Below are 24723 nucleotides of genomic sequence, written 5' to 3'. Positions count from 1 at the left end.
TGAACAGCTAGAAGGAATATAAGTTAGTTGCTTTTTAAAGAATTAGAACAGCATTAATATTTTCTCTTAGTGGATTATTCGCAATGCTGGCTCATATTTATTCACATTTACCAGAAAAGTTCACCAAAAGTTTTCTATGGATGACTATGAGTGCAAAAATTAAATAGATAAATACATCAATAATAACATGTCATTAGTTATCTCAAATGAAAATAAACACATTCACATGTGTGTCATAGCGAAGTATTTCATTGAACTTATTTTATTTCAGTCCGACCAGGCGTGACTAACTGATCCATGTTTGGTCTGTAGCTGATCATTGTAGGATAAGCCGACTACATCAGAGCAGGGGCTGATGAGCATGAATAGGAAGTGGAGGAATTTATTGAGGTATTTATAGGTATTGTCATTCTTGACACCTTTAATTATTTAATTGTTGCTGTATTTATCTAGCCCGTCGTTGATTTCACTGCACTGATGAGGTCGCTTATCCTGTGTAACTTTGCAATACTATATAGGACATCCATCCTGGTCACAGAACCAATACATGCTGTGCAATCAGATCATTTTTTCACAAAATAATTTGCATTAGATACGAAAGAACCATTAAAAGCACAATGACACACAATAATGAAACAATTTAAATGAGTAAAAATTTGTGTTACTTTGGTAGGCAGAGATGAAAAGCAAAATTTCAGCCAATCACTGTGTAAGGCTGGAATTTGTAATATTTGATGCAATATTCAGTTGGATTTTCATGACTCACATAAATACTAAAAAACCAACACACCGACAAAGGTGGTCTGAGCAAACTGAAAATAGAAACAGACAAAATTTGGTTCCAGTTGCACACGGTTTATTTACCAATAAGTAATATCCGTATGAAATTGGCATGTTGCCGCACTGTACAGTTATTTTATTCTTTTCCCGTATATATGTACAACAATCTCAAGCTGCGTGATTTACATTACGCCCACAGCTCGCACTTTCAAGTTTAATGCAAAGGAAACAGGAACACCAACAGAAAATGGACAGAGGAACCCCGTCTTTCTCAACCAGCAGTCAGAGATGCTGCTGCATGCGTCGCACCGACCAATGAGAGCCGCCCTGCACCCCATGCCACCCACCCCACGGGCGAACTCCATCAGCCCAATATACATGTCAATCTCGCTTGCTTTCTTTCTTTCTCACACACACACACACACACACACACACACACACAAAAGCATCTCTGAAAAACATACAAAAAAAATTTGGATAATAAAATCATACTTTTTTTCTATATGAAATTTTGCATTCTTAAAAAGTTCACCGCAGAGGAAAAAAAAAAAAAACACAAGAAGACCAGGGTCCCGTCCCCGCTGGTCTTAATTCTGTTCTTCAAACGGCAATAAACAAACCCCTCCACACGAAGGAGGAAAAATAGGAAGTCCCTTGACATCTAGGGAACCATTCTGTCTCTGTCTTTAGGCCCCTCCCACGCGCAGGCTACGCTACAAACTCTCCACAAACTTCTCCAAGGTGTCCCCGGAGGTGTCGGACACCATGCCGAGGTCGCCGGGCATGGGGCCGCAGGCGGCGTTCAGCTGCGAGAGCATGGCACTCTGTTCTGGCGGGCACAGGTGACCCTGATCCATGACATTCGGGATGGGGGGTCCCAGGCCCGGGTGGGAAAGGGGCGAGCTGGAATGCATCTGTGCGGCGTGCTGCGGCGAGGGATGCGGCTGTAACCGTGGCGACGGGCTGGAATGCAGCCCCTGCTGCGACGGGGGTAAGGGTGACCGCACGGGCGCTGGGGACCTCACCTGGCCACCCATGGCCTGACCGGGCAGCAGGTGGGGTTGGGGGCTCATGGCAGCGTTGGGCATGTGGGCGGGTGATCCCATTGGTGGTTTTAGCATCTGAGCGGGCGACTGCTGGAGGACGCGCTGCTGCAGGAGACTCTGCTGGGCATCTACGGACATGCCCGCCTGTCCCATGGGTCCCATGCCTACACCTCCCTGGCCCATGGGACCCATCCCGACACCTCCCTGGCCCATGGCGCCCATACCTGCCATCTGCTGCATTCGGATCTGGGAGTAGGTGGGGTTCTGGGGAATGACGCCCGCCGCCTGCGCCTGCATCTGACGTAGCAGCAGCTGGTTGCGGTAAACGTTCTGCTGGTTCCCATTGGCGGCGTTGGGTCCCTGGGCCATCATGCCACCCATTGCCACTTGCTGCTGCTGCTGTTGTTGTTGTTGTTGTTGAGGGGGTAACGGCTGCCTGGGCATTGAACCGGGCTGCATGCCGGTCGGGTTTCCCATCATGCCCTGCTGCTGGTTGCCTTGGTAACGAGCCGCACGCTGTTTGATGAAAGCTGCCATGAGGTGGGGGTTGGCCTTCAGGATGTTGAGGACCTGCTGCTGCTGCTGTTGGGAGCTCGGAGACTTCAGCGTGCGCAGAAGCTCATGCACGGCGCCGGGGGCGATGCTGCCCCCCCTCTGCGGCACACCCTGCTGTGGCGCCACCTGGCTGGACATCGGCCCTGCTTGCGGCGGGCGCATCATGGGATTCTGGTGGAGAGCCGCCTGGGCCATCGCCGGGTTTACCTGGTGTTGCTGGGGGAGCCCCTGTTGAGGAGGCGGAGCTTGGGGGTTCTGCATCTGTCCTGGCCACGGGCGCTGTGGCTGCATCCCAGGCTGCATGCCTGGCATGACTGAAGGCCCGTGGGTGGGCATCATTGGTCCCGGCGCACGAGGGGGCAAGCCGTTCATATTCATGTATTCGTGCTGCTGCTGCTGCTGCTTGGCCTTGGCGGCCATCTCGATCTCCTGCGCAACCTTCTGAGCTGCTCGAGGTGCTTGCAGTTGCTGTGGAGGCGTGGGCATTTGCTGATGGGGAGGGGTGGGCATACGGAGGGGAGACTGCTGCTGGGGGTGCAAAGGTGAGGACTGTGGCCCTGGTTTGCCCGGTGTCGGGGGCTGGCTGCTCCGCCCGTTGCTGGCATACAGCTGTGACATACCGCCAGTCATTTGGCTTTGGGGCGTCTGAGGCGTGAGGGGCTGCTGCTGCGTGGGGGTGCCAGGGGCGGTGCCCGGTGCGGCTGCGTTGGCGTTGGGTGGAGAAGACGACTGGGTGGTGCACAGGGTGTTGGCCACGCGGCGTCGGATGAGGTGGGCCTGCTGCATGCGGTGCTGCAGCTGCTGCTGGAGGAGTTTCTGTTTGATGTTCAGGCAGAAGGGCACAGGGCACTTGGCCTCCTGGCAGTGCTTGGCGTGGTAGCAGCACAGCGCGATCAACTGCTTGCACACGGGACAGCCGCCGTTGGTCTTGCGCTTGCAGCTGCGCGTGTGCTGGACCACCCGCTTCATCTTCTGACAGGATGGCAGCGAGCAGTTGGCGTTGCGGCACTGGCAGGCGTGTACCAGGGACTGGATGCAGCGCTGGATGCTGAGGCGTCGGCTCTCCTGAGGGCTCTTGGATGCCTCGGCGTTGTTGCTGCTGCTGTCATCGTCCAGACCCAGACCCCACTTCACCATTTTGTGCTCATGACTTTTAGTGGTGTAACATGCCTGACACAAGTCGTAGTCCTGGAGAAAAAAAGAGAGGAGCGTTTGGTCAGCACATCTCCATATAGTGTGTGTGTGTGTGTGTGTGTGTGTGTGTGTGTGTGTGTGTATGAACTGTCTGGTTTTCAAAGTTGGGGTTGCCTGAGGGGGCCTCAGCAAAATGCATCTAAAAAAATACCACAAAAACAGCATTTTCCTGCATATTTTCAAACCTACTCTATAATTCTCACAAAATTGATAACCCTATAATAGAAATTTCACATGCATGACAACACTGCTCTCACCTTCCATATTTTAAGCACAACAAGAACAAGAGAGACAAGTCCCATTTAGGGTGACCAGATGCCATCTTTTTGAGGCCCAGAAACTGCGCCAAGCTAGTGTTTGAGAATTGCCCAGGTAAAATTATCTCGCGGGTTTGACACCTGTGCTCTAGAGAATCCAAACGAAAAGCGAACGTGGACCAGCAGGGATCGAAGTAGCTGTCTGCCTGTCAGTTTTCTTCTTCTCTCACTTATTAAGTGAAGTGATTGTCACATGTGATACACAGCAGCACAGCACATGGTGCACACAGTGAAATTTGCCCTCTGCATTTAACCCATCACCCTGAGTGAGCAGTGGGCAGCCATGACAGGCGCCCGGGGAGCAGTGTGTGGGGACGGTGCTTTGCTCAGTGGCACCTCGGCGGATCGGATTCGAACCGCCAACCTTCTGATTACGGGGCCGCTTCCTTAACCGCTAGGCCACCACTGCCCCTTATTAGTGTCTTACTGGACCTATGTACTCCATGGATGAGGATTACCAATGGAATACTGAAGCAAAATGTACTGCAAATTTTGGGAGAAAAAAAACAAAACAATTTGATTGCAAAAATCGTGAACTCCTGGGGGGACTAATAAATAAATAAATGAATAAATAAATTAAAAGATGGCCCTGAGCCTCAGTATGGAAATGTTCCAAAGCCACCGTGTCTACTGACCTCACAGACTGTACAGTGCCAGCGCGTCTCCACGTGGTGCTTGCACTCGTTGCAGGTGTACACAAAGCGGTCCTGTCCCTGGTTGTGAAGCTCCACCAGCATGCACATGCTGCTCCACATGCAGCGCCTCAGCGAGCTGAACTCCCAGTGCTTGTCTCGAGCCAGAGTCAGGAACGCGTCGCGCCCATCCATCAGGTCACATGACAGCATCGGGTCTGGGTCCATGATAGGCGGCAGTGTGTGGATCACAGGGCCAGCGTGCAGGTGGATGACGAAAAAAACCTTCAGGAAAGATTTCATATCTTGTTAATTTAACTACATACATACAACAATTTCATAGAAAATTACTCATTATATATTTCTCAAGCCGAGGAAGGCCCTGACCTCCTTGTGTTTCTCCATGGTTGCATAAAGCTTCTGAGACAGGTCATTCGCCACATTTGGCACTCCACACTTCTTCTTATTGGCCCGGCTCACGCTGCTCTTGTTTTTATTGGTTTTCTTGTTATTCTTCTTTTTGGCATTTTTGCTGTCAACCTGTGCCCCCTGGGAGAAGAGAGAGACGAGCCAATGAAAACTATGATCTCTGTGGGAGAGACAGACCGCTGTCCTTAGAGGGTGTCTTGCTCCTTGCCTCTGGGCTATCAATGGATGCTGTGGTCTCTTCCCTCTTCCTCTCCTCCTCCTCCTCCAGCTCCTTGATGCTTTCTTCCAGAACATTGGGCCAGAAGTCACCCTCAAAGTATGGCAGCTCCTCTGCACTGGTCAACCGGTCTTCTGTGGCCTGCTTAAAGATGTCCTACAAACACAAGCACACACAGTCGGTCTCGACTGTCCAGACTTCACAACAAGATCATATGAGTTCATGTGCTAAGAAGAGGTAAATATATGGTTTTTAAAACACAAAGCACCTTGTAGTCATGAACAATGCGCTCAGCCACGGCCTTGTCCAGCATCTTCCTGTACCACTCCTGGAGTCGCTTGGGTTTTGGGATTTTCTGATCTGGGGGGTGGCAGTGGAATATGTAGTCATCCCCTTCACTGGGGGGACACGCCCAGATGTGACCAGTCAAGTACCTGAAAGTTAAAAAAGTTAATCAAGTTAATAAAGGATCATTTGACCGCTGTGTAAGAGTATTGTTACACTTTGAATCAGTTCATTGAAATATCTATATACTTAGAATTGTGTATTTTCTTTAATGGAGAGAATACATTTGATTTTGCAGACGTAATCGTATGGTCAATCTTGCTGTACAGATTCATTTCTTAATGTTATTAACCCTCTAAAAAGCATTACTTTCATGCCACAATAAGACAGATCATACTTGATGTAGTGGGGGTGAGTAAATCATCAATTCATTAGCCGACTGGGCAAGTGAAAACTCACAAGCTTACCCACTCCCCTGTTTTGGTTGCCTAGAAACAGTTCTGTTAATATCACATTGAGATTCGGCAGACACTATATTTAGCCATCTTACTAGCTCTGTAGTAATGGAACCGGGGGAGAAATTTTACAATTAAGTGTGAAATTATTGTGTAATAGGCTGATAATGTAAACGGACGTATGGATACGCTTCCCCAGCTCTGACAGAAAAACTCACCCGAGCTTCTTTACATACTCCAGGTAGCCAATAAGAATCTCATGGTACACTGCAGTTCTCAGCAAACGAGGTCTGAAGAAGTGAATACTGTCGAGGTATGAGATGTAGACCCGTCTGCCAAAAAAAAAACACACAGGCCAGTTTAAACAACTCATTTTCAACACTATTACATACAGTTACATCATGAAATCATTATTCTGATTGGCTAGTAAGTTAAGGTAAATGCTATTATAGATATTTTATTTTTAAAATATTAAATATTCTCATTTTATGAGAACAAGGAGATGTTTGCAGCCCAAACCACAGAAAAGAACCAACCATAAGTGATTATTTTATTTTTGAAGTGAAAATGTGACAGTACAGAGGCTTACGTATTAATGCTGTATAATGTGAAAATACCTGGTGTTGGGAGAGGGGCAGTCTGACCCGTACTCCTGCACATGCATGCCGAAGAAACACACGTCCACCCCGTCAATCTCCTCAAATGCAAACAGAGCTTTGGTTCTGTAGGGGAAACTCCCCTTCATCTTTCCTGAGTCCACAAACCTGTGTTTTAACACACACACCTTAATTAACCTGATCCAGTACATGTGAGTATACTGTATACAGAGTGTTTGTGTGCCTTCATGTTAATGTGCGCACACATAAATCCATACCTGGATTTCATTCCAGGTTTGACCTCCACCATCTTGTCAGAGCTGGCCACCACTCGCACAAACACCTCCCCTGCTTCCGGGTGGTTCTGCCTCTTCAAGAACTTATTCACCCTGTCCTCTATGTAGCTGCCCAACTTTGTACTCTGCAGCCCTACACACAAACACAAGCGAGACCATTTCAAATGGGCTTGTTTTAGATTAAAAGTCCACCCCTTCTCCATATTTGTTTCTCTCTTACTTTTGGCTGAAAACTTGTTCTCCTTCCTGGTCTTATTAGACTTTTTTAAACAGTTATCACAGACAAACCTACAGATAAAGACAAGAATGCTCATTAGCTGTTGTTCTTTCACACACAAAACATCTCTTAATTTCTGCCTTCTCATGTTCAAGTGATGGACTTGTCTCCTACATTGAGTGTGAAGAGACCAAAGAGGCTACATGTCTGACAACAAGGTTGCTGGAAGCGTAAAGGGTGTTTTGTCAACATCCTTTACCCTAATTGACACTCCTTCACATGAATCCCCCTATTAAGGCCAACGTGATGCTGTCCATTAAGAAGAGGTAGGTGGGGTCTTACCCTGAGGGCCAAATGACATCATAGTGAACAGCACAGATCTGATGCATCTTCCTTCCGCATTCCTTACAGTCGACAAAGCTACAGCAAGACGGAGACAAAAATGCAACATTACTAATGTGTGGACATGAAAAGTGAACAATACAGACGTGGTAATCACTGTAACCATGGCAACAGTGCAGCTCACTCACGGCTCGGCATCCAGAAGGTCGTTTTTCTTCTTCTCAAACTGCTCTTTAGAGATGGTCCTACACAAAGAGACATTAAAACTGTGAAAAATCACACACATGCAATGTCCATCTGCTAAAATATTCCAGGAAACAGAGTAATATGTTCATCTGTAACCTGGTAATTGGTATTATGGGTGGAAATTCCAGAAAATCCCATAATACAATGAAACAGATGTTCACATTAATGATGATTTCACAATACTCTTGATTCTGCGATAATGTACATAGCAGGTCAGTCCTCTAAAATCAAACATGATCTGAAACAATCCTTCAAAGCACAATTTCACATTTTTAACAGAAGTATTTGATCATAAATTTGATCACAGCATACGATTTTCTCACACAGAGGTTGAAGTGTTTAATTTGAACTTTGACTACCGGATATCAGTCTATCAATAATGAATCGCTAAAGAAAATATTATGATTTATTGCAGTACTGTTGTTTTGTCCCTGCCCTGATTGCTATACATTGTAAGAAAAGTGCATTTATGTGTTCAATGCACATGTAATGTGCTGATACTCACGTCTGCGGCTGAGCTGGGTCGTCGCCCAGGGTGACTGTTCCCCCCTGGATTTCGTTGAAGCACTTCTCACAAAAATGATACCTGTCAGCAACAAGGCCGTAGTTTGGGTTAGAAGCCAGCTCATTACCGTAAAGTTTACATTTATCAGCCCTTATGTAGAGCAACTTATTATCAGTAGTGACAGGGACAGTCCCGTTGGAGACATTTAGGGTTAAGTGTTTTGCTCAGGGACACAATGGTAGGAAGTTGGGTTTGAACATGGGCCTTCTGGCTCATAGGCGAGCGTGTTACCCACTATGCTACTACCACTAGGGTTGCCCCCACCCTCCAACATACAACACAGAGGACCTGCTATTGTTCCAGTTTGACCAGAGCAGCAGGTTTACCAGTTCAGAGAGATTATGAGAGAAAACAGTTTTTTTTTTTTAAAAAACAACCCAAAGTAAACCCATAGTAAAATGATTTACATCAAGAGTTCCTACCTGTTCTGGTAGCTGTAATAGGTCCCATCTCTTGAGATTGTGCAGAGTTGTTTGCCATAGCAGCATAACGTCTGCGGTGAGAACTCGTACTATAAAAATAAATAAATAAATAAATAAATAAAAAATCTCATAAGATCTCAGTGGAGAGACTACATGCATATAAGACAGAGTGTGTGGATTTATGAGCTTCTTCTCACCTTTCGTCCACAACAGTATCCCAGACTCTGCATGACCGGGTCAATCTCCTGCTCAAACACTTCAGCCAGTTTGGAGCAGTACTTGTAGACACGGGACGTCTTGCGGTTGTACAGCCAGGCATTGTGGAACATCAGCCAGATGTCGTCCACATACTGCCATGGCTCCTGGTATTGTCCTGTGTCCAGCTTGCGTTTGATGGTAGACAGGTCAATGGGGTTCTTGACTATGTCAAAGTAGTCCTGCAAAAAGAGGTGAGGACACCTTTAATAAAGCTGATAACTGCTGTTTTCAGAAATGCAGAGGTTAATGTGGATGTTTTAAATGAAACCTTTTCTAGTTTTGCTACAAACCTTAACTTACTGTACCTAACTGGTATTAATGTGTAAGGGTAGCTCTGAGAACGAGAATTTCATTGCTAGCAATATTTATTCAAGGCCTCTTGTTTTTATTTACAAAATTCGCTAGCAAGGCCACGAAGGTGCTAAAAAAATGACAAAAAAAAAAAAAAAAAGTCACAGTTGATCAGAATTATAAATCAGGCACAAGTTGTAAATTGAAGCAAAGTGTGAAACACACTCCTACCTACTAGCAAAATGACAGTGACACAGCCAAACCTATCATATAATACACATCAAAACTAATCAACCAGGTTTCCATGTTAAAACAGCTTGAGCTCTGAATCAGCACCACAGACAGCTCCATCCTAGTAACTGTGCTGAATAAACATTACATTTATATTTGGCAGACACCCTTATCCAGCACGACTTATAACGTGCTTACAGGTTACCATCAGTGAAGTAATCAGTTCTAGTCCACTAGGACCCAAACTATGAATACGATCATTTCATTCCCTCTGTTGTAGTTTTTCTTACATAAGTCAGACTGTAAGAACATACACCTGGAACTGAAATCGAGAGGGGAAAACATGCGCCTTTTTTAAATTATCTGATTAAATAGAATGAAATGAAAAGGCAAAGCTTGCAATTTATGGGCGCAGACTGTATGGTCTGATACTCGGATGACACCTGAATGCTCACACTACACAAGCAACATAAACACACCAGACTCCTGTTCCAGGAAGGGTAAACAGGAGCAATCAGGAGCCGTATCAGGAGGGATGCTCAACAAAGTGGAATGCGCTGCTTTGTTCATCTTTGCAATTTTGTGCGCAAAAAAGTGTTTGGCTACACTTTAGTGGTTAAATCACAATTTTTTTTCATAGATGTACACTGCTCAAAATAATAACGGAAACACAAAAGCAAGACATCCTAGATCTGAATGAATGAAATATTCTTACTAAATACTTTGTTCTGTACATAGTTGAAGGTGCTGACAACAAAATCACAAAATAATTATTGATTTAAATCAAATTGATCAACCTACGGAGGTCTGAATTTGGAGTCATAATCAAAATTAAAGTGGAAAAACACACTACAGGCTGATCCAACTTTGATGCAATGTCCTTAAAGCAAGTCAAAATGAGGCCAGTCCATAGAATCAATGCCTTGGTCTTGCAGGAACTGTTGACACACTCCAGCCACATGAGGTCATTGTCTAGCATTGTCTTGTCTTGGACAGGTTGACTGACTTGGAGTTACTTTATTTTTTTAGCTGTGTATATAAACACACATATATCTTCTCCCAGCTTTTTCATCTGTGGTTCCAGTCATGTATCATGTTGACAGCTTAATGAGCCACGTCTCCATGTGCTGCTGCTTGTACTTCAATTGGTGCTTGTACATCACGTACACTATGCAACACATGGTCGAGGAGCAATTCGGCTGGGCTCAAAAAATTGTCGCACGATAATAATCTGTTCAAGATGGGCCAAAATTCGTACTGGGCATGCAGGGCTCTAGGGTGCGACCTAATTTCTCAATGGTGTGACCAGCTGTTCGGGCCCGCCTCTGATTGGTCCTGGTCCATATATTCCTGTACATCTGAAAGTGTGCGTGCTGCTGCTGCAGTCGGGTGAGTAGCCTGGACTCATCAGATAGACAGAGTGTAGTGGCCTAGCGGTTAAGGAAGCGGCCCCGTATTCAGAAGGTTGCCAGTTTGAATCCCGATCTGCCAAGGTGCCACTGAGGTGCCACTAGGGCTGCACGATTTGGGGAAAAAGACATATTGCAATTATTGAGATCAATAATACGATATGCGATTGCGATATGATGAAGGACACTTGCTTGTATATCAATGAAAAGTTGCATACAAATTACTAGTAGTGAAATGTTTAATTTCAAAGTGAAACATACAAACTACTTATAACAACTTGAAATGCTCAGTGGTTTCAAAATACAATATTCTACAAAATTAAATAATCACAAAAAACTCTTTAAAATCCTGTATTATAGTTCTTACGTTTAACCAAAACGTTGTTTGGAGGTTGACTTGAACACAGGGATGCATAGCTTTGCTAGCTTAGCTAAGGTTAAGATTTGTAAACTGAGGTGAATTTCTTTAGGAAACCTTCAAATTTTGAGAAAAGTTAACTAAACAGCTAAGAACAGTCTAAACAGTTAATGCCTACGTTTAGCCAAAACATTGTTTGGAGGCTGACTTGAACACAGGAATGCATAGCTTCGCTAGCTTAACCTAGCTTAGCTAAGGTTAAGACTTATAAAACGGGATTTTATAATGGCCAAATATATTCAAAACAATTGTCCAGCCTTACCTATGAAATGTAATCCCCGGGATCTGGTTTGGAGCATACAGCAGTTTGTACAGCGCCAAGCAGCACAAGAGTGAGGCATTTTTATGCACTTCTCTCCATAGACATGTATATGCTTCACTCCACAGCAGAGCCTATCGCAATATGGCGGCGACGTTGACATACGTGTACCCAGATGTCTATGCGAGTCACGAATCTGAGGTCTCCATTGAACCAAAGTTATGTGACCAAATAAGTCACATTCGACTGAAGTGAAACTTCAGTCAGCTCGCAAACTTTGAGAAAATGAGTGATATGTTGCCGATTCAATCCATGTACTAATAATTTAAGCTTTTTGCGTTCATGTAATCGTTCAACACTAGGTGCCACTGAGCAAAGCACTGTTCCCACACACTGGTCCCCGGGTACCTGTCATGGCTGCTCACTGCTCACTCAGAGTGATGGGTTAAATGCAGAGGACAAATTTCACTGTGTGCACCGTGTGCTGTGCTGCTGTGTATCACTTCACTTCACATCTCTAATGCATTAGACATGCAGCAATGTGTCCCCACTCCCCGCTGATTTTCAGCAACAGGCATCAGCAAACAGATCATCAGGCCGAGATGAAAATCAAGTTCTAGCCCTTAAAACACTTGCACTCTTAGATTTCCTTTTTATTTTATTCATTTTGTTTAAATTTCAGCTCAGCAATTTTCAGCACTTTAAGCACCAACACATTTTCAGTAAGTTACCTTTCTAGTAGAGTTGTGCTTCAAATAAAGAAGTTTGTTACCAGATTGTTACTAAATCATTTACAAGTCAATATTGCCTATTTTAAACGTGTGAACCTGTAAAACTGCTTTGTTATATGCGATGGCGTTGAAAAATGTGCGCACCTAACATTTGTGTTTGAGTACCTAAGAAATACCTGAGTACCTAAAAAAGTTAGGCGCACCAGTGCAACTAGTGCAAAAAGTTAGTTTAGAGACCTGGTATGCCCAGCTGAAAGGACCATGCCACCACACAGGAAGTCCAACAAGGGAAGTTTCAGGTAATAAAATGTTAGGTGATTAAATCAAATCAAACTGCTGCAAACAATGATTAAAATCATTACAGTGATACCAGGGCTGGACCCACTAAATACTTATTTGGGGGTGTACTTATATTAAGTGTTATTACTAAAGACAAACTAGTGTTTCCAGAGGCTGTCTGAAGTCTGGAACTCACTGGAATGCCGAGCAGCATGGGGTCCACGGGTTGGCGGAAGGGCAGTGACTCTGGATCCTGTCGGTAAAGAGCCTCCAGAGTAGGCATCAGAGTCTGGCGCAGCTCCTCAGGCTTAAATACTACAGAGAGGGGAGTTGGCAAGGGTAACAAATCAGACACATGCCTCCAAGTAAACTATAGACAAAGGGGCTGCATGGTGTAGTACAAAGAGAAAAAAAAAAACTTTTACCTTTACGTCGTGATTGTGCCGAAGCCTGTGTTGTTGCATCACTGGCCCCACCTTCCTCCTCCTTTTTAGTTTCAACCTTCACATCCACTTTCTTCTCATCCATCTCCATGGGCTCCTGTTTTACCTCCACACTGCCCGGGTCTGCTCCGGCCGAAATGGGTCTGGAATCATCATCCTACCAACAAGCAGCCAAGACATTAATGTCCCATTCACGCACACACACACACACACACACTTTACTTTACTTTACTTTACTTTATTTGGCAGACGCTTTTATCCAAAGCGACTTACAATGGGAAACACACACACACACACACACACACACACACACACACAGGTAGACTTGTGGACACAAATCACACACCTCAGTTTTGAAGTCCCGCTGCTTCTTCCCAGAATCAAAGTCCTGTTCATTCTCATTGCCCTCTGGTGGCAAAGCATTCTGGTAGTGTGCCTCTGCCATTGAGGAGGGGGTGGGAATGCGATTATCAATGCTTGATGCCTTCTGAGACAGCTAAGAAAGATGGGAACAGAAACAAAGAGACGACACTCACCCTACTGAAAGAGCCGAGGCTGAATGTGCACAAATATGACTACAAGTGTGTCTTACCGGAGTGCCAGGATGCTGTGTGTGGGCGGAGCCAGGAGGTTGCGTGTGGAGTGGGGAGGTGGGATGTGAGGGTGGGGTGGGTGAAGGCTGGTGAGGAACAGTGTTGGGTGGGTGGTTGGGTGTGGATGTAGGAGGGGTGGGGCAGAGCCCTGCTTCTGTGGGAGGGGCACATGTGGATGAATGGGGAGGCAGAGATGCCATGGAGCCGAGGGGAAGGGAGGGGCTCTGAGTGACAGAAAGAAAGAGAAAGTGTCATCAGAGCATGAAAACCTAATTCACTTATTCAGTAAATAAATTTGTGTCTGTTTCAATCAAGGCGATGCCAGAGTAATGACTTACCTGTGTGATGGGTGGCTGTGCCGTGGGCATAGTCACGTTCATGCCCCCACTGGGGGCTGGGAACTGCGTCTGGTTAAGGAACTGGCTCTGATTGGGAGTCTGCCCTACCATGGTATTGGGATGACCTCCCATAATGCCCTGTGTCTGAGGCATTCTGGAGGGAGACATTCCCATCTGTAGGAGAATGTAGGAATGTTTGTATCGTTTTGTTTATTGACTACGACTTTATTGGTTTTAGTTTTTAAGTTAACCATCATAGTGGTGCATGTTTCTCACCTGAGGGACTGTGTTCATATTAGGGTTGAGGGGTGAAGCAGCTCGTGTCCCAACATGAGAAGGACTCATCTGCAATCCCTGCATTGGCACTGGGTTAAACTGGCTCATCCCTGCAGACACATACACACATAGTAAACACACAGTATAAATGCACAGAAATATGCTGGTTCTCTAGTCTTTATAGTGTGGCTTTTCAATGCAGGCTGCATTATACCACATTTGCATTTCTGTTTAGGTTACCCTTCATTATCAGAAAGAAAATTTCTGTTTAAAAACTGTTTAGCACTATCAAACTTGAAATGCAGATTAAGTGAATTTCAGGTGTAAAAGACACCTGAAAACCACAAAGACAACAGCATTCTGTACCTTGAGAAACGGGCATACGATTCATCACCACTTGGTTTGGCACATTGGACACTGGGACGGTCCCATCTGAAAAAAGTCACAGATAAAACCCTCTATAAAACACTCAGCAGTCTTGTTTACCTGGATCTCAAAGGCTCTCTGATCAGGGGTGCGAAAATACATGTCAGATAAAATATTAGTGAGTTATTATACAAATTGAATTAAGTCATGAACAGAATGGGTGTTGTGAATATTTGTGCATGTGTATGCTCACTGGCTGCCCGAGTGTTGGGAGGGGTCATGCTAGGTGGCTGGAGTCCTGGTCCTGGTATCTGTGGCTGCCTTTGGAGGCGGGACTTTCTCTTCTCCTCCAATTCCTTCTGGATCTTGTAAATCTTCTCAGCTAGGAAGTGGTAATACTCATCCTGCGTAAACACACAGGAAGTGATCTCATGAAAGGTCATAAACGTTTTATTTACATTGCACTAGACAAGCCTAGTGTTTCCAGAAGATTCATCTTAACATCCAGCAATGTGGAGGTTGTACAAATTCATTTAATATTCACAGAAGCATCACTGTCACCGTGGCAAAAGTAAGAGAAAACATTAATAAGTTACCCTGCTGTTGGCAGACTCATACATGTCCCCCTCCACCTTGCGAGCATAGGCTACAAGGTTCTCCATCCGCCGATCCTTCAGAGCAGCAGGGTCAGGAGTGGGGAAGATGGCCTGCACCCTGAAGATGGAGGCAGAATTATAAAGTAAAGTGAAGTGATTGTCACATGTGATACACAGCAGCACAGCCCACGATGCACACAGTGAAATTTGTCCTCTGCATTTAACCCATCACCCTGAGTGAGCAGTGGGCAGCCATGACAGGCGCCCGGGGAGCAGTGTGTGGGGACGGTGCTTTGCTCAGTGGCACCTCAGTGGCACCTTGGCGGATCGGGATTCGAACCGGCAACCTTCTGATTACAGGGCCGCTTCCTTAACCGCTAGGCCACAACTGCCCCAATCCCGGTGAACATACCATAGCCACAAACCAAACAAACAGTCACAATATGTGTCTAGCATAAACATACCAAGGTGACAGTGAAGTCAATAGTTTACAATCTAAAAGAACACTGATGTAGTTCTATACTGACGTTCACAGATGAACGTCCTGGATAAAATAGCAGAAATGTAACATTACAAAGCAATGTTAGAATTTTAGTGGCACCACTCACAATTTGTGTACAAGGTGGTTACGCAGATCCTGGGTAACATGTTCATGCCAGGCTTTCCTAACAGCAGCACCAGGGAGTGGCGACGCAGCAGTCACACCACCCAATCCCCCTAAACCTGACCCATCGGCCATCACCTGACTGGGAAAACATCAAAGGTACACTTTAAATCTGAAAAAATTCATAGCAAATGAAACATTTTACACACGTTTGCTGAGTCATTGATGTTAACATTTTTGATATTTTCAAAACAATAAAGAATATGAATAAACAAAAGTAACATTACAAAAGAGTCCCCTTTCCCAATCTCACCCACCAACAAGAACTGAAAAGGAGAGAAACAATACAAACAAGTACACCAAACAAAACAAAAAAAAAAGAGAGGGGGAGGAGAAAGAAAAACATCAAATCATAAAAACTATATAAAAAAAATTAAAAAGGGGTATGTGTGCCACTGAAGTGGGGAAAGCCATTTTGGCTTTGACCTCATCATAGGTGCCACTCTTACCTGTTGTTAGGCAGGGTGGGGTCTGTGTGTAACAGAGAGTCTGAAGGAGTAAGGCCCAGCCCACTGCCACCCACTGAATTATCTGTACAAAACATAGGCACTTAATTATTAAAGACAGTAAAGCTGCAATATCAAAAATTTACTCTACACTCATAGCTACACCAGAACTATCATTGTTAGTTTTGCATGGTAGAATAAAGGTCCAGGTAACACACGTCCCACCTCATTAACTAATGCTCTTTACTCAAAATTGTATCTTATAACTCTGTTATATTTAAACAATGAAAGAGGCGGGGCTTGTGTGTATGTGTGAGACAAGGTGATTGACATCTAAACCAATTACATTACTTTAAATTAGTTTAAAAGATTTTTCTTTGCTCCTAATCAGCATTCAGAACAAATTGTTTTGATAATGTTTGATAATGTTTTGATAAACATTATCACAGGGTGCTTTCAGTTGTCTCTTCTTTTTGATATTGTAAATTTTGTTACTAACCCTACGGGAATACCATAAAGTTCTCCATCGCTGTTGTGGGATTTTTTTTTTTTTTAATCTTTCAAAACCGTATTTCCACCAAATTACCACTGTCCCCATTTCGGAATAGATATCTGGAATTAAATGGAATGAAAAGCAAAGCACTTACACACAGAACCCTTACCAAGTGTGTTAACACAGTGGTGCTGCTGGTGCTGACCCTGCTGGGCAGGGCCCTGTGACTGCATGTGTGTCTGCGATGGTGTCTGACTGGAGTACGGCAAGCCAAGAGCCTCATAAGCCCGCCGCATTGAGCCATCGTCAACAGGGGGGGTGGTCAGGCTGGCACCGTTGGACTGCCCTGGGCACTGCATACCAGTACCGGGAGAATTTACCATGGCTGGAGGTGGAAGAGGGAAGAGGTGAGGAGGAGATTAGAAGCAGATTTTTGGACTACAGGTAAAAGAGAACATTGAGGGAGGGGGAGGAGGGGGTGAGTGAGCGAGACTCACGCTGCTGGTTGCGTTTGTCGCTAGCGTTCTTCAGAGGCAAACAGACAGGGCAGTCGTGTCGAGTGCAGTTCTTCCAGTGAGAAATTATCTGTCTGGACGACGCACAGTGAGACACTAGAGAGGAACCAAGAGAAACATTAACACCGCAACAGCAAATACCATTTCAATTACACAGAAGCAAAAAATTAAACCATGTGTCTAATAGCTGGTGCTCACCCTGGCAGGACTTGCCAGCCTGGCAGTGGGTCATGTGGTTGAGGACGTTCTTCATGGTACGACAGTGGGGCAGGGTGCACTGGCGCACCTCTCCATTGGCCTGCTCGCGACGCTGACATTTGTGAGCATGTAGCAGCAGTACCAGCTGCTGCTGAATTAGCTTCCGCTTCTCTGGATCTGCAGCCGGCCCCTGTCCTGAGACCACGCCCACTGATGGTATCTGCTGCTATATGGCGAGGAGAACAGGAGAACAACGTTTCACACAATGATTATGAATTACAACAAACATTTTGCAGTCGCTAGGATGGGAACTCACCAGGTTGGGTACACCAGTAGCAGCCTTGAGCCCCTGGGCCATGTTACCAGACAGGGCAGGTTTGTTCTGCAGTGGGGGCCCCACCCCTGACATACCCATCTGCTGGACACCACCTTGCATGTACATCTGTCCAAACGGACCATTATTTGCCCCCATGGGTACCTGAGAGGACAGTCACAGGTCACATGATTTCAGCTTTAAGTGTAATTAAGTACTTCAAAAGACACACAACTTCAAGAGTAACAGCTTGGGTAATGACATAAGAGGAAACACCTCGGAAAAGAGGAATTAGTAAATCTACCTCACCCACACGACACAAGGCCATACACAGACCTTTGCATTAGGCACATAAGGATACTCTAAACGTATCATACGCATTTTAGTGGAAGTGTACAAAAGTTCCACATGTTGGTCCAGTATATCTCTCAAACAAATTCTCAAACTCTCTCTTGCATGTGCACTTGTCTTGTGAGCCGCTTGGACAGTGACAGGGAGGTAACCAGAACGGATACTTTTCAATATGAAACCTCTGGAAAAACAAGTTGCCACTTGTTTGTTTTGTCATTTTAGAACTGCAATTCTTCCAGAACTGACTAAGGATCACTAGAGGCTTTCATGCTAGATTGACACTGTGTGGTCAGACAATGTAGGTTCTCAACATATGAATTAGACTTTGCAGTCAGTATTGCATACAGTATGTACAGTACAGTAAGTAATATTGGCAGCTAAACGGTAAACTAAGTACTGATCGAATATTTTGGGTGGTAGTGAACAGTCCGGAAACTTGAATCTAGCAACATAACACAGATTTGATTCTGGAACAGATTCAGATTCGAGATGCATCCTAAAGGTCCCCTGACATGATTTTGCTTTTATACAGGTCTTAGTGGTTTGTGCTCATTTTTACATCCAATCACAACTGCATTGCTCAACTGCAATGCTTTGTATGTTTGGGAGCCATGACAGTCAGTAAAAGATAACGTTTAAGGGGCGGGGTGTGAAATAAGCATGAGAAATGGGAGGTAACCTTTCCCCCTATAACACCATAAGGGGACAAATCCCTGAGCTTCCGTTCTCTGAACAACGAAGCAGAATGGCCAAAGCACTCTTTATACGTATACATTTCTAGCCACCGCAGGACCATAGACAGCCTAGGGGAACTTTTTCTTACCAAAAAACAAAGTGAAATTTTCATGATAGGGGACCTTTAACAGTTATTTTTCATGGCCCTAAGAACAATAGTTTGTCACCACTGCATTTATGCAGAATTTGGTGCATTTTATGGGCATGGTACAGTCAGTAATAAACGTGCGTATGACTCACCCTGTTCATCGTGCTAGATGGTCCAGAGTTGATGGCATTGTGTCCCCCCATCTGTGGCACCCCCTGTGTGAGGGTCTCTGCCAACACACTGCCCCCTGGACTCATGGCTCCGCCCTGAACATTCGGGCCTGGATACTGCATACCTGGCACTGTCGTCTGTCCCCTTACTGGTCCCAGGGCCCCATTCAACACTGGTCCAGCCTGGCCCTGTCCCATCATGCCATGTGACTGCCCGCTGTTCATCATGGCAGGGCCAAAGCCGGTGTTCATGCCCATGCCAGGGCTGGCACTGCCTGTGGGTTTGGAAAGCTGGTGTGCTGGGGAGTTCTTCCCCAGTGAGGGAATTTGTGCCCCCATACCAGGCTGTGAGCTCTGGGAGCTAAGGGTGGCACCACTGCCAGCCTGAAGCAACTGGGACAGCTGTTTGTGCTTGGCCGCGGTGTCTGACATGCTCCCACCCCTTCCTGCAACTCCGCCACTCCCATCTCCATTTGCATGGATACCCATCAGGCCAAGGCTACCCAGCTCCTCCGGCAGGGTGTCCTCCAGGTCCAGCAGAGATACCAGATCTGCATGAGGGAAGGTAAGAATAATTAGTATAGACTTGAAAAAGAAAAACTATAACAATCATTTTGTAATATATTAACGGCAACTGATTGCATCATTCAGCATTGGTTAATTGAGTTGTTCTTAATAATGGCAAAAATATAGATAAAGATTAGCAAGGTAAATTAAATGCCTTATTCATGCAATTTTTCAGTAACATCATGTATATTCGTGTACAGTTCAAAAAGCCAAACTGTCACACATAGATGAAAGGAGAAAAGGTGGAGGTAATTTAGGGCCTGATTTGCATATAAAACAGAACATGTGTTCATTCATTAATCTTCATGAAAGTTTAAAAAGGAGAGTAAGCATTCCTGGCAGTTCTCATGCACCCAACTTCATAACTTGCACCACAATGGTGAACTGAAATTTGATGTGAGCACAGACATCACTATAAGGAAACAACACACAAACACAGTCATAAGGAAACCCTTCTGTCAATTTTATATATACACATACACACATTACCATATACAGACAGCCACAGTTATAAGGAAAACCTCCTGCAGAGCAGGTTAGACCGCTCAGCTCTGCCCCGCCCCGCCCACCATTTAAACCTCCAAACACCAGGAAGCTGCAGGACCTGGGTGACCCTGTTTACTCTAGTTTTCAGGCCTTCATGCTCTGGGTGTGCCAGTGTGTGTGTGTATGCTGCTCAGTCCGAGTAAGTGGTAAGTGTGCGCAGACTAAAATCAGGAAACAGAGAGAGGGAACAAAACAAAACAAAACAAAAAAAAAAAAAAACCAGAAAAGTTTGGTATGTTTACCCTCTGCGCTGATCACACACGCTGTTTCACGTCATCGAGCACACCTCTCACACAGACAAGACACTCCCTCTCCACAGAATCGAGAGAGATACACTACAGGTCAGAAGATAGAGCCCACATTTACAATAAATAAAAAATAAAAAACTTTCTTGACAATCAGAGAAAGCAGCCGATTGTTTAATTTGTGTGGCCAGTGGTGTGAACATCCCTGTTATCATGACACGATTACATATTGTCGTTGGAGCCTTGTGATATTAGTGGTCTATAGGTTACTATAGGGTACTACAAGTAACAGGCTCGGTGCATCGTATAGGAAACCCGTCGTGGACTAGCCCTGCCCCCTGACAGCGGACCTAACATACACACTGAGCAATGAACAACTTATTGCTACAGGGAAGCGGTGTTACCGTGGAGACGGCTACTCCCATCCCATTCGTGACAGGGGCTGCATCTTCAGGGATGAAGCAGCAATCAGTCAAAGTGACAGCCGGCAATTGGGCTGCCCACAATCAAGCACGAGCGAGACCAAGGTGGGTGCACGAAAAATGACTGATTGTTTTGTTGCTACAGTGAAGTTCTTGGCCAGGAGCATCGCCTCGTCATCAGGCTGGTTTAAGTGTTTAGAATAACTGTATAAAATTAGTAATAATAAAATGTAACTCCAGGCGGTAAAAACTGTCTGTCCTGTTTGCTACAGGAACTTGTTTCATTTAATGGTTCTATTTACATTTGATTCAAAGGGTAACAAGGCATTTTGCTTTGTTTAATTGGAATAAAAGCATAGGTTCCCAAACTTATCAACCTTTCAATTTCAACTAATTAAAACTCCTGTCCTCTATATATTGCCATAAACAGCGTAATCGGTAAAAAAAAACACACGTTTGAGCGTAAAATTAAACATCTAAATGTATTTCTTCAGTGTATTTATTGATATCATATTGCATGCGGTTTTTTATCATCCTAATGCCTCTGTGCCATACATGTTTTAAGAAACTGGAACCAACTTAGAACTCGGATGCCGTACCGAAACACTGACCTGCTTCCACCTTCCAATCAAAAGAGTCCTGTTAGAAACCTGACTGGGATGATCAACATGTGCCTACTTACAGCCAGTATGGTTGGGTCTGGCAGATAAACACCAGCCTCTCGGTCCCAGGCCGGCTGTACTTTCACTATCGCTTTGTCTGCCGCTGTGTTTGTGTTTTGGCAAGAGCACGTGAACCTGGAGAGCATTCCTCCCTCCGTTGATCTGGTCCAGCCAGGTGGAATAATGTGACGACCTCATCGCTTTCTCAAGCTGACCTCTCCCGAAATGGGTGTGTACTGCTAATTCCATACACCTCACAAGAAAATCCATGATAACATCCACATACTACCTCTCAGCGGGCAGCATTATTCAGACAAGCTGTGGACTGATTCCCGAATGAAATGAATCAATTATTCTTTACACTCAACTCTTTTGAGGAGTAAGGAAAATTCTGACCGCCTGTGCTGCCCACCACAAGACGCCACCATGAGCATTATTCAAATCTGGAGTGGGACAATCGAGAAACCCAAATATCCATCAAACCAAGGGAAGAAAAAAAATAATAAACATCTCCTGGTATTTGCTCATGACTGCCGGCTTCCAAAATTATGCAGCACATTTTTGCATTGGTTTCTGATTAGCAGCATCACCCAGCACCTACCTTGCACCTACCTACCATATTCTTACCTTTATTTCACTTTTCTTTAGCAAAATCAGTTTATGACCTCTTATTATTGCATAATTGCCAGACCAATTTCTGATGACCTCAATTTAATTGTAAAAATCTTTTCCATTCATAGAATTTTTTTTATTAGCATGTCATGGCTGTTCACCATGCAGTGACGGGTGCTTGTGTATTGACGTCTCTTCTTTAAGATGCTTCGTACAGTTAGTGGAGAATCATGGGTAATTTAGCTGCACAGCCAAACACCACAGCATCGCTGTGAGCACATTTTCGTTTTTACCCAGATGCAAAATCAGAGAATAATAGCGCAGAGGAAGAAATCTGGTGAGTGCATGGAGGAAAACATGATTATGTCAAAACTAAAATCAACAAAAGCACCTGAAGATGCATCACCACACCCAACACGACACACTTCCATCCCTGGTAAGCTTATTTTTTAGCGTACAATGGACGAAGGATGTGAACCCTCAAACCCCCGGTATCACCCTTCCGCAGCACCAAATTGTGGTTCTTACGTCCACCGGTAGAATTAGGATTAGCGCTATAAAGCCTCACACCTCCAAAACAGTCTTTGTGGAATTTACATGGATTTGACATCTCAAGGTGGTAATCATTGTATGTGGATGTCATAGCAGGAGGTCACTGTCGATTCCCATCCCAAAGCCCACTCGTCAAACAATAAGACAAGGAGGAAAAACACAAATCAAGTACAATTATTTACAAGACAACAATCAACCCAAATTTCATGATTGTGACAGCCCTTAGTAACAGGGTTATACAACAGGATGTAATAATAATTTGTCAAATGGAGCAACCAGGTTACGCTAAGAATCTTCTCTAGATGTCTGAGCTTTCCCATGGTTGTTGTCAAGAATCTGAACATACCTTTCAATAGCCAATAAGTGCCATCATGCATTTGTCCCGAGTGTTAACAAGATCCAGTTGGATCTTTAAATCGTCTTTGAATCGAGAAAACGGTCCAGTCAGAATCAGTAGAAACCACTGGCTCGCTCGGCATCCCGTATCAAATATGGGATCAGTGGCCATTCTACTACAGTTCGTCCAAGTCGGGGCTACAATTACGGGTGTTAGAAAGTATCGATACAGCAATATATCGTGCTATTTTATGTGGTGATATTGTATCAATACACGGACATTAAATATCGATATCTTCGCATACAAATTTAGTCCCAAATTCAGTTCTGAGTTACATTGTTTTGGCTGAATAATTAACGCGACATGAGCCACACAGATCGTACATCTTTTATTGCAATAGAATATTGCAATATATGACAATATATCATGATATAATCGTATCGTGACGAATGTATTGTGATACGTATCGAGGATCATGAGATCCTTGCCAATACACACCCATAGTCACAATATTGCACACATTTGTGAATGGTGCAGCCTGAGGAGTGAGATTCACTGACTGGCCTGAATCAAACAATCAAACTACTACTAATAATAAAGAATGAGCAGACATCAGTCCTACAGTCTAAATCCTCTGGTCAGGAACGTAGGGTCTACCCTGGGTGTCTCGCCCTGCCAGGGGGGGTGTAATGGGTGCACGCCGGACTCCTCCATCAAGCAGGATGGGGAGTTCGGGGAGGCCGACCTTACCTGGCCCGTCAGCCGCAGGTAGCGCAGGTGAGTTCAGCTTCGGCCGCTTGGCGTTGGGGGGTCCGCCGTCCAGCACGTTATCGGCCATCGTGATAGGCAACGTGCAGCGTTTTATACCCGCGGTAGCAAGAAAAAAAATGAAAGACAGAAGCGGGGAAATATGAGCCTCTAACACGGGCGGCCAATTAAAGCTCGGAAGATGGACAACAGCGCCATTCACCCCATGATTCTCCGTCACACAACCCCCCCATCATTTCCCGACAAAAATGTCCCAAAAACGAGTCTTTCGGTCAAAAAATAATAATAAATAAAAAACATAAATAAAAATACACGAACTGACCGGGCTCCCTTTCCCCAAATGACTTCAGTTCCGTGTGTTTAAATATCCAATTCTACCCGAGTGCCGATGATGAGCTTCGAACCGCATTTTTTCACTTCTCTCCCATTAACATTTCGACCGAAAAAATGATTTCAGTCGATAGGAAATCATTTTCTCCGACCGGACTCCCGATAGGGACATCGGCTCGGAAGCTGCGCTTTCTGAGGGGGGAAATCCAGAGGAAAAGCCGCTACACCACCGACTCTGTCGGCGAAAAAAATAACTGGAGCTTCTGCCGATCCTCAAAAAACAAATGAGACACAGTCCGAAAGACCAGTCGGCGTCTAAAAAAATATATATTTGCTGTCTGGAAATTCTGGTTACGAGCCGCAACAAGATGGCGGCCGCTGGTTCCTTCGATACAAAAAGTTTTTTTTTCCTTTTTTTTCGGCGAGACTGTGTAGGGGGAGTGGCTACGTCGGCACGCACGTACGCAAAGAACGCGTACGTCATGTGCAGTTCCCTGATAGTCCTGTGGGGGCGCACGCAGATCACTTACATGCGTCCTACCTGCCGGCTGGTTTTGGTTGGGTGTCACGACTATGGTAATGAAACAAAATACTCACAATATGTTAAGACGAAGTCAGTAATTCAAC

The 24723-nt window shown here is 44.9% G+C and overlaps 1 protein-coding gene across 3 annotated transcripts; it reads right to left on the bottom strand.

Moving 5' to 3' along the window:
* Positions 1 to 57: 57 nt before the first annotated feature.
* LOC114793525 (CREB-binding protein-like) lies at positions 58 to 24510 on the bottom strand. 3 transcript variants are annotated; one of them, XM_028985397.1, is made up of 31 exons: positions 23749 to 24510; positions 19038 to 19606; positions 17715 to 17876; positions 17399 to 17624; positions 17183 to 17296; positions 16855 to 17070; positions 16196 to 16277; positions 15691 to 15828; positions 15083 to 15200; positions 14740 to 14890; positions 14487 to 14552; positions 14121 to 14230; positions 13845 to 14018; positions 13506 to 13730; positions 13260 to 13409; positions 12896 to 13070; positions 12667 to 12785; positions 8792 to 9031; positions 8595 to 8683; positions 8113 to 8193; positions 7550 to 7606; positions 7362 to 7439; positions 7023 to 7090; positions 6785 to 6935; positions 6528 to 6674; positions 6129 to 6242; positions 5439 to 5604; positions 5162 to 5326; positions 4912 to 5073; positions 4528 to 4809; positions 58 to 3569 (listed from the first exon to the last, which is right to left on the bottom strand). In XM_028985397.1, the coding sequence occupies exons 1-31, from the start codon at positions 23834 to 23836 to the stop codon at positions 1494 to 1496; spliced, it is 6759 nt and encodes a 2252-aa protein (XP_028841230.1). In that variant the 5' UTR covers positions 23837 to 24510; the 3' UTR covers positions 58 to 1493. The 3 variants fall into 3 exon arrangements, with proteins under 3 accessions (XP_028841230.1, XP_028841231.1, XP_028841232.1); XM_028985398.1 differs by having other exon boundaries at positions 17399 to 17621; XM_028985399.1 differs by lacking the exons at positions 16855 to 17070; positions 17183 to 17296; positions 17399 to 17624; ... (1 more) ...; positions 19038 to 19606; positions 23749 to 24510 and adding an exon at positions 16004 to 16012 and having other exon boundaries at positions 16196 to 16201.
* Between the last annotated feature and the right edge of the window lie 213 nt (positions 24511 to 24723).

This window comes from Denticeps clupeoides, chromosome 7, assembly GCF_900700375.1.
Source record: "Denticeps clupeoides chromosome 7, fDenClu1.1, whole genome shotgun sequence".
In the NCBI taxonomy this organism is placed as follows: Eukaryota; Metazoa; Chordata; class Actinopteri; order Clupeiformes; family Denticipitidae; genus Denticeps; species Denticeps clupeoides.
Note: the sequence above shows the minus strand (reverse complement) of the source record. Positions and strands in the feature narration are given on the sequence as shown.

Coding starts and splice junctions, on each gene's coding strand:
- LOC114793525 (XM_028985397.1), bottom strand. CDS start 23,836: ATGGCCGATAACGTGCTGGACGGCGGACCCCCCAACGCCAAGCGGCCG. Junction 17,877..19,037: donor CATCTAGCACGATGAACAGG/GTGAGTCATACG, acceptor CTGTCCTCTCAG/GTACCCATGGGGGCAAATAA. Junction 14,891..15,082: donor ATGAGTCTGCCAACAGCAGG/GTAACTTATTAA, acceptor GTGTTTACGCAG/GATGAGTATTACCACTTCCT.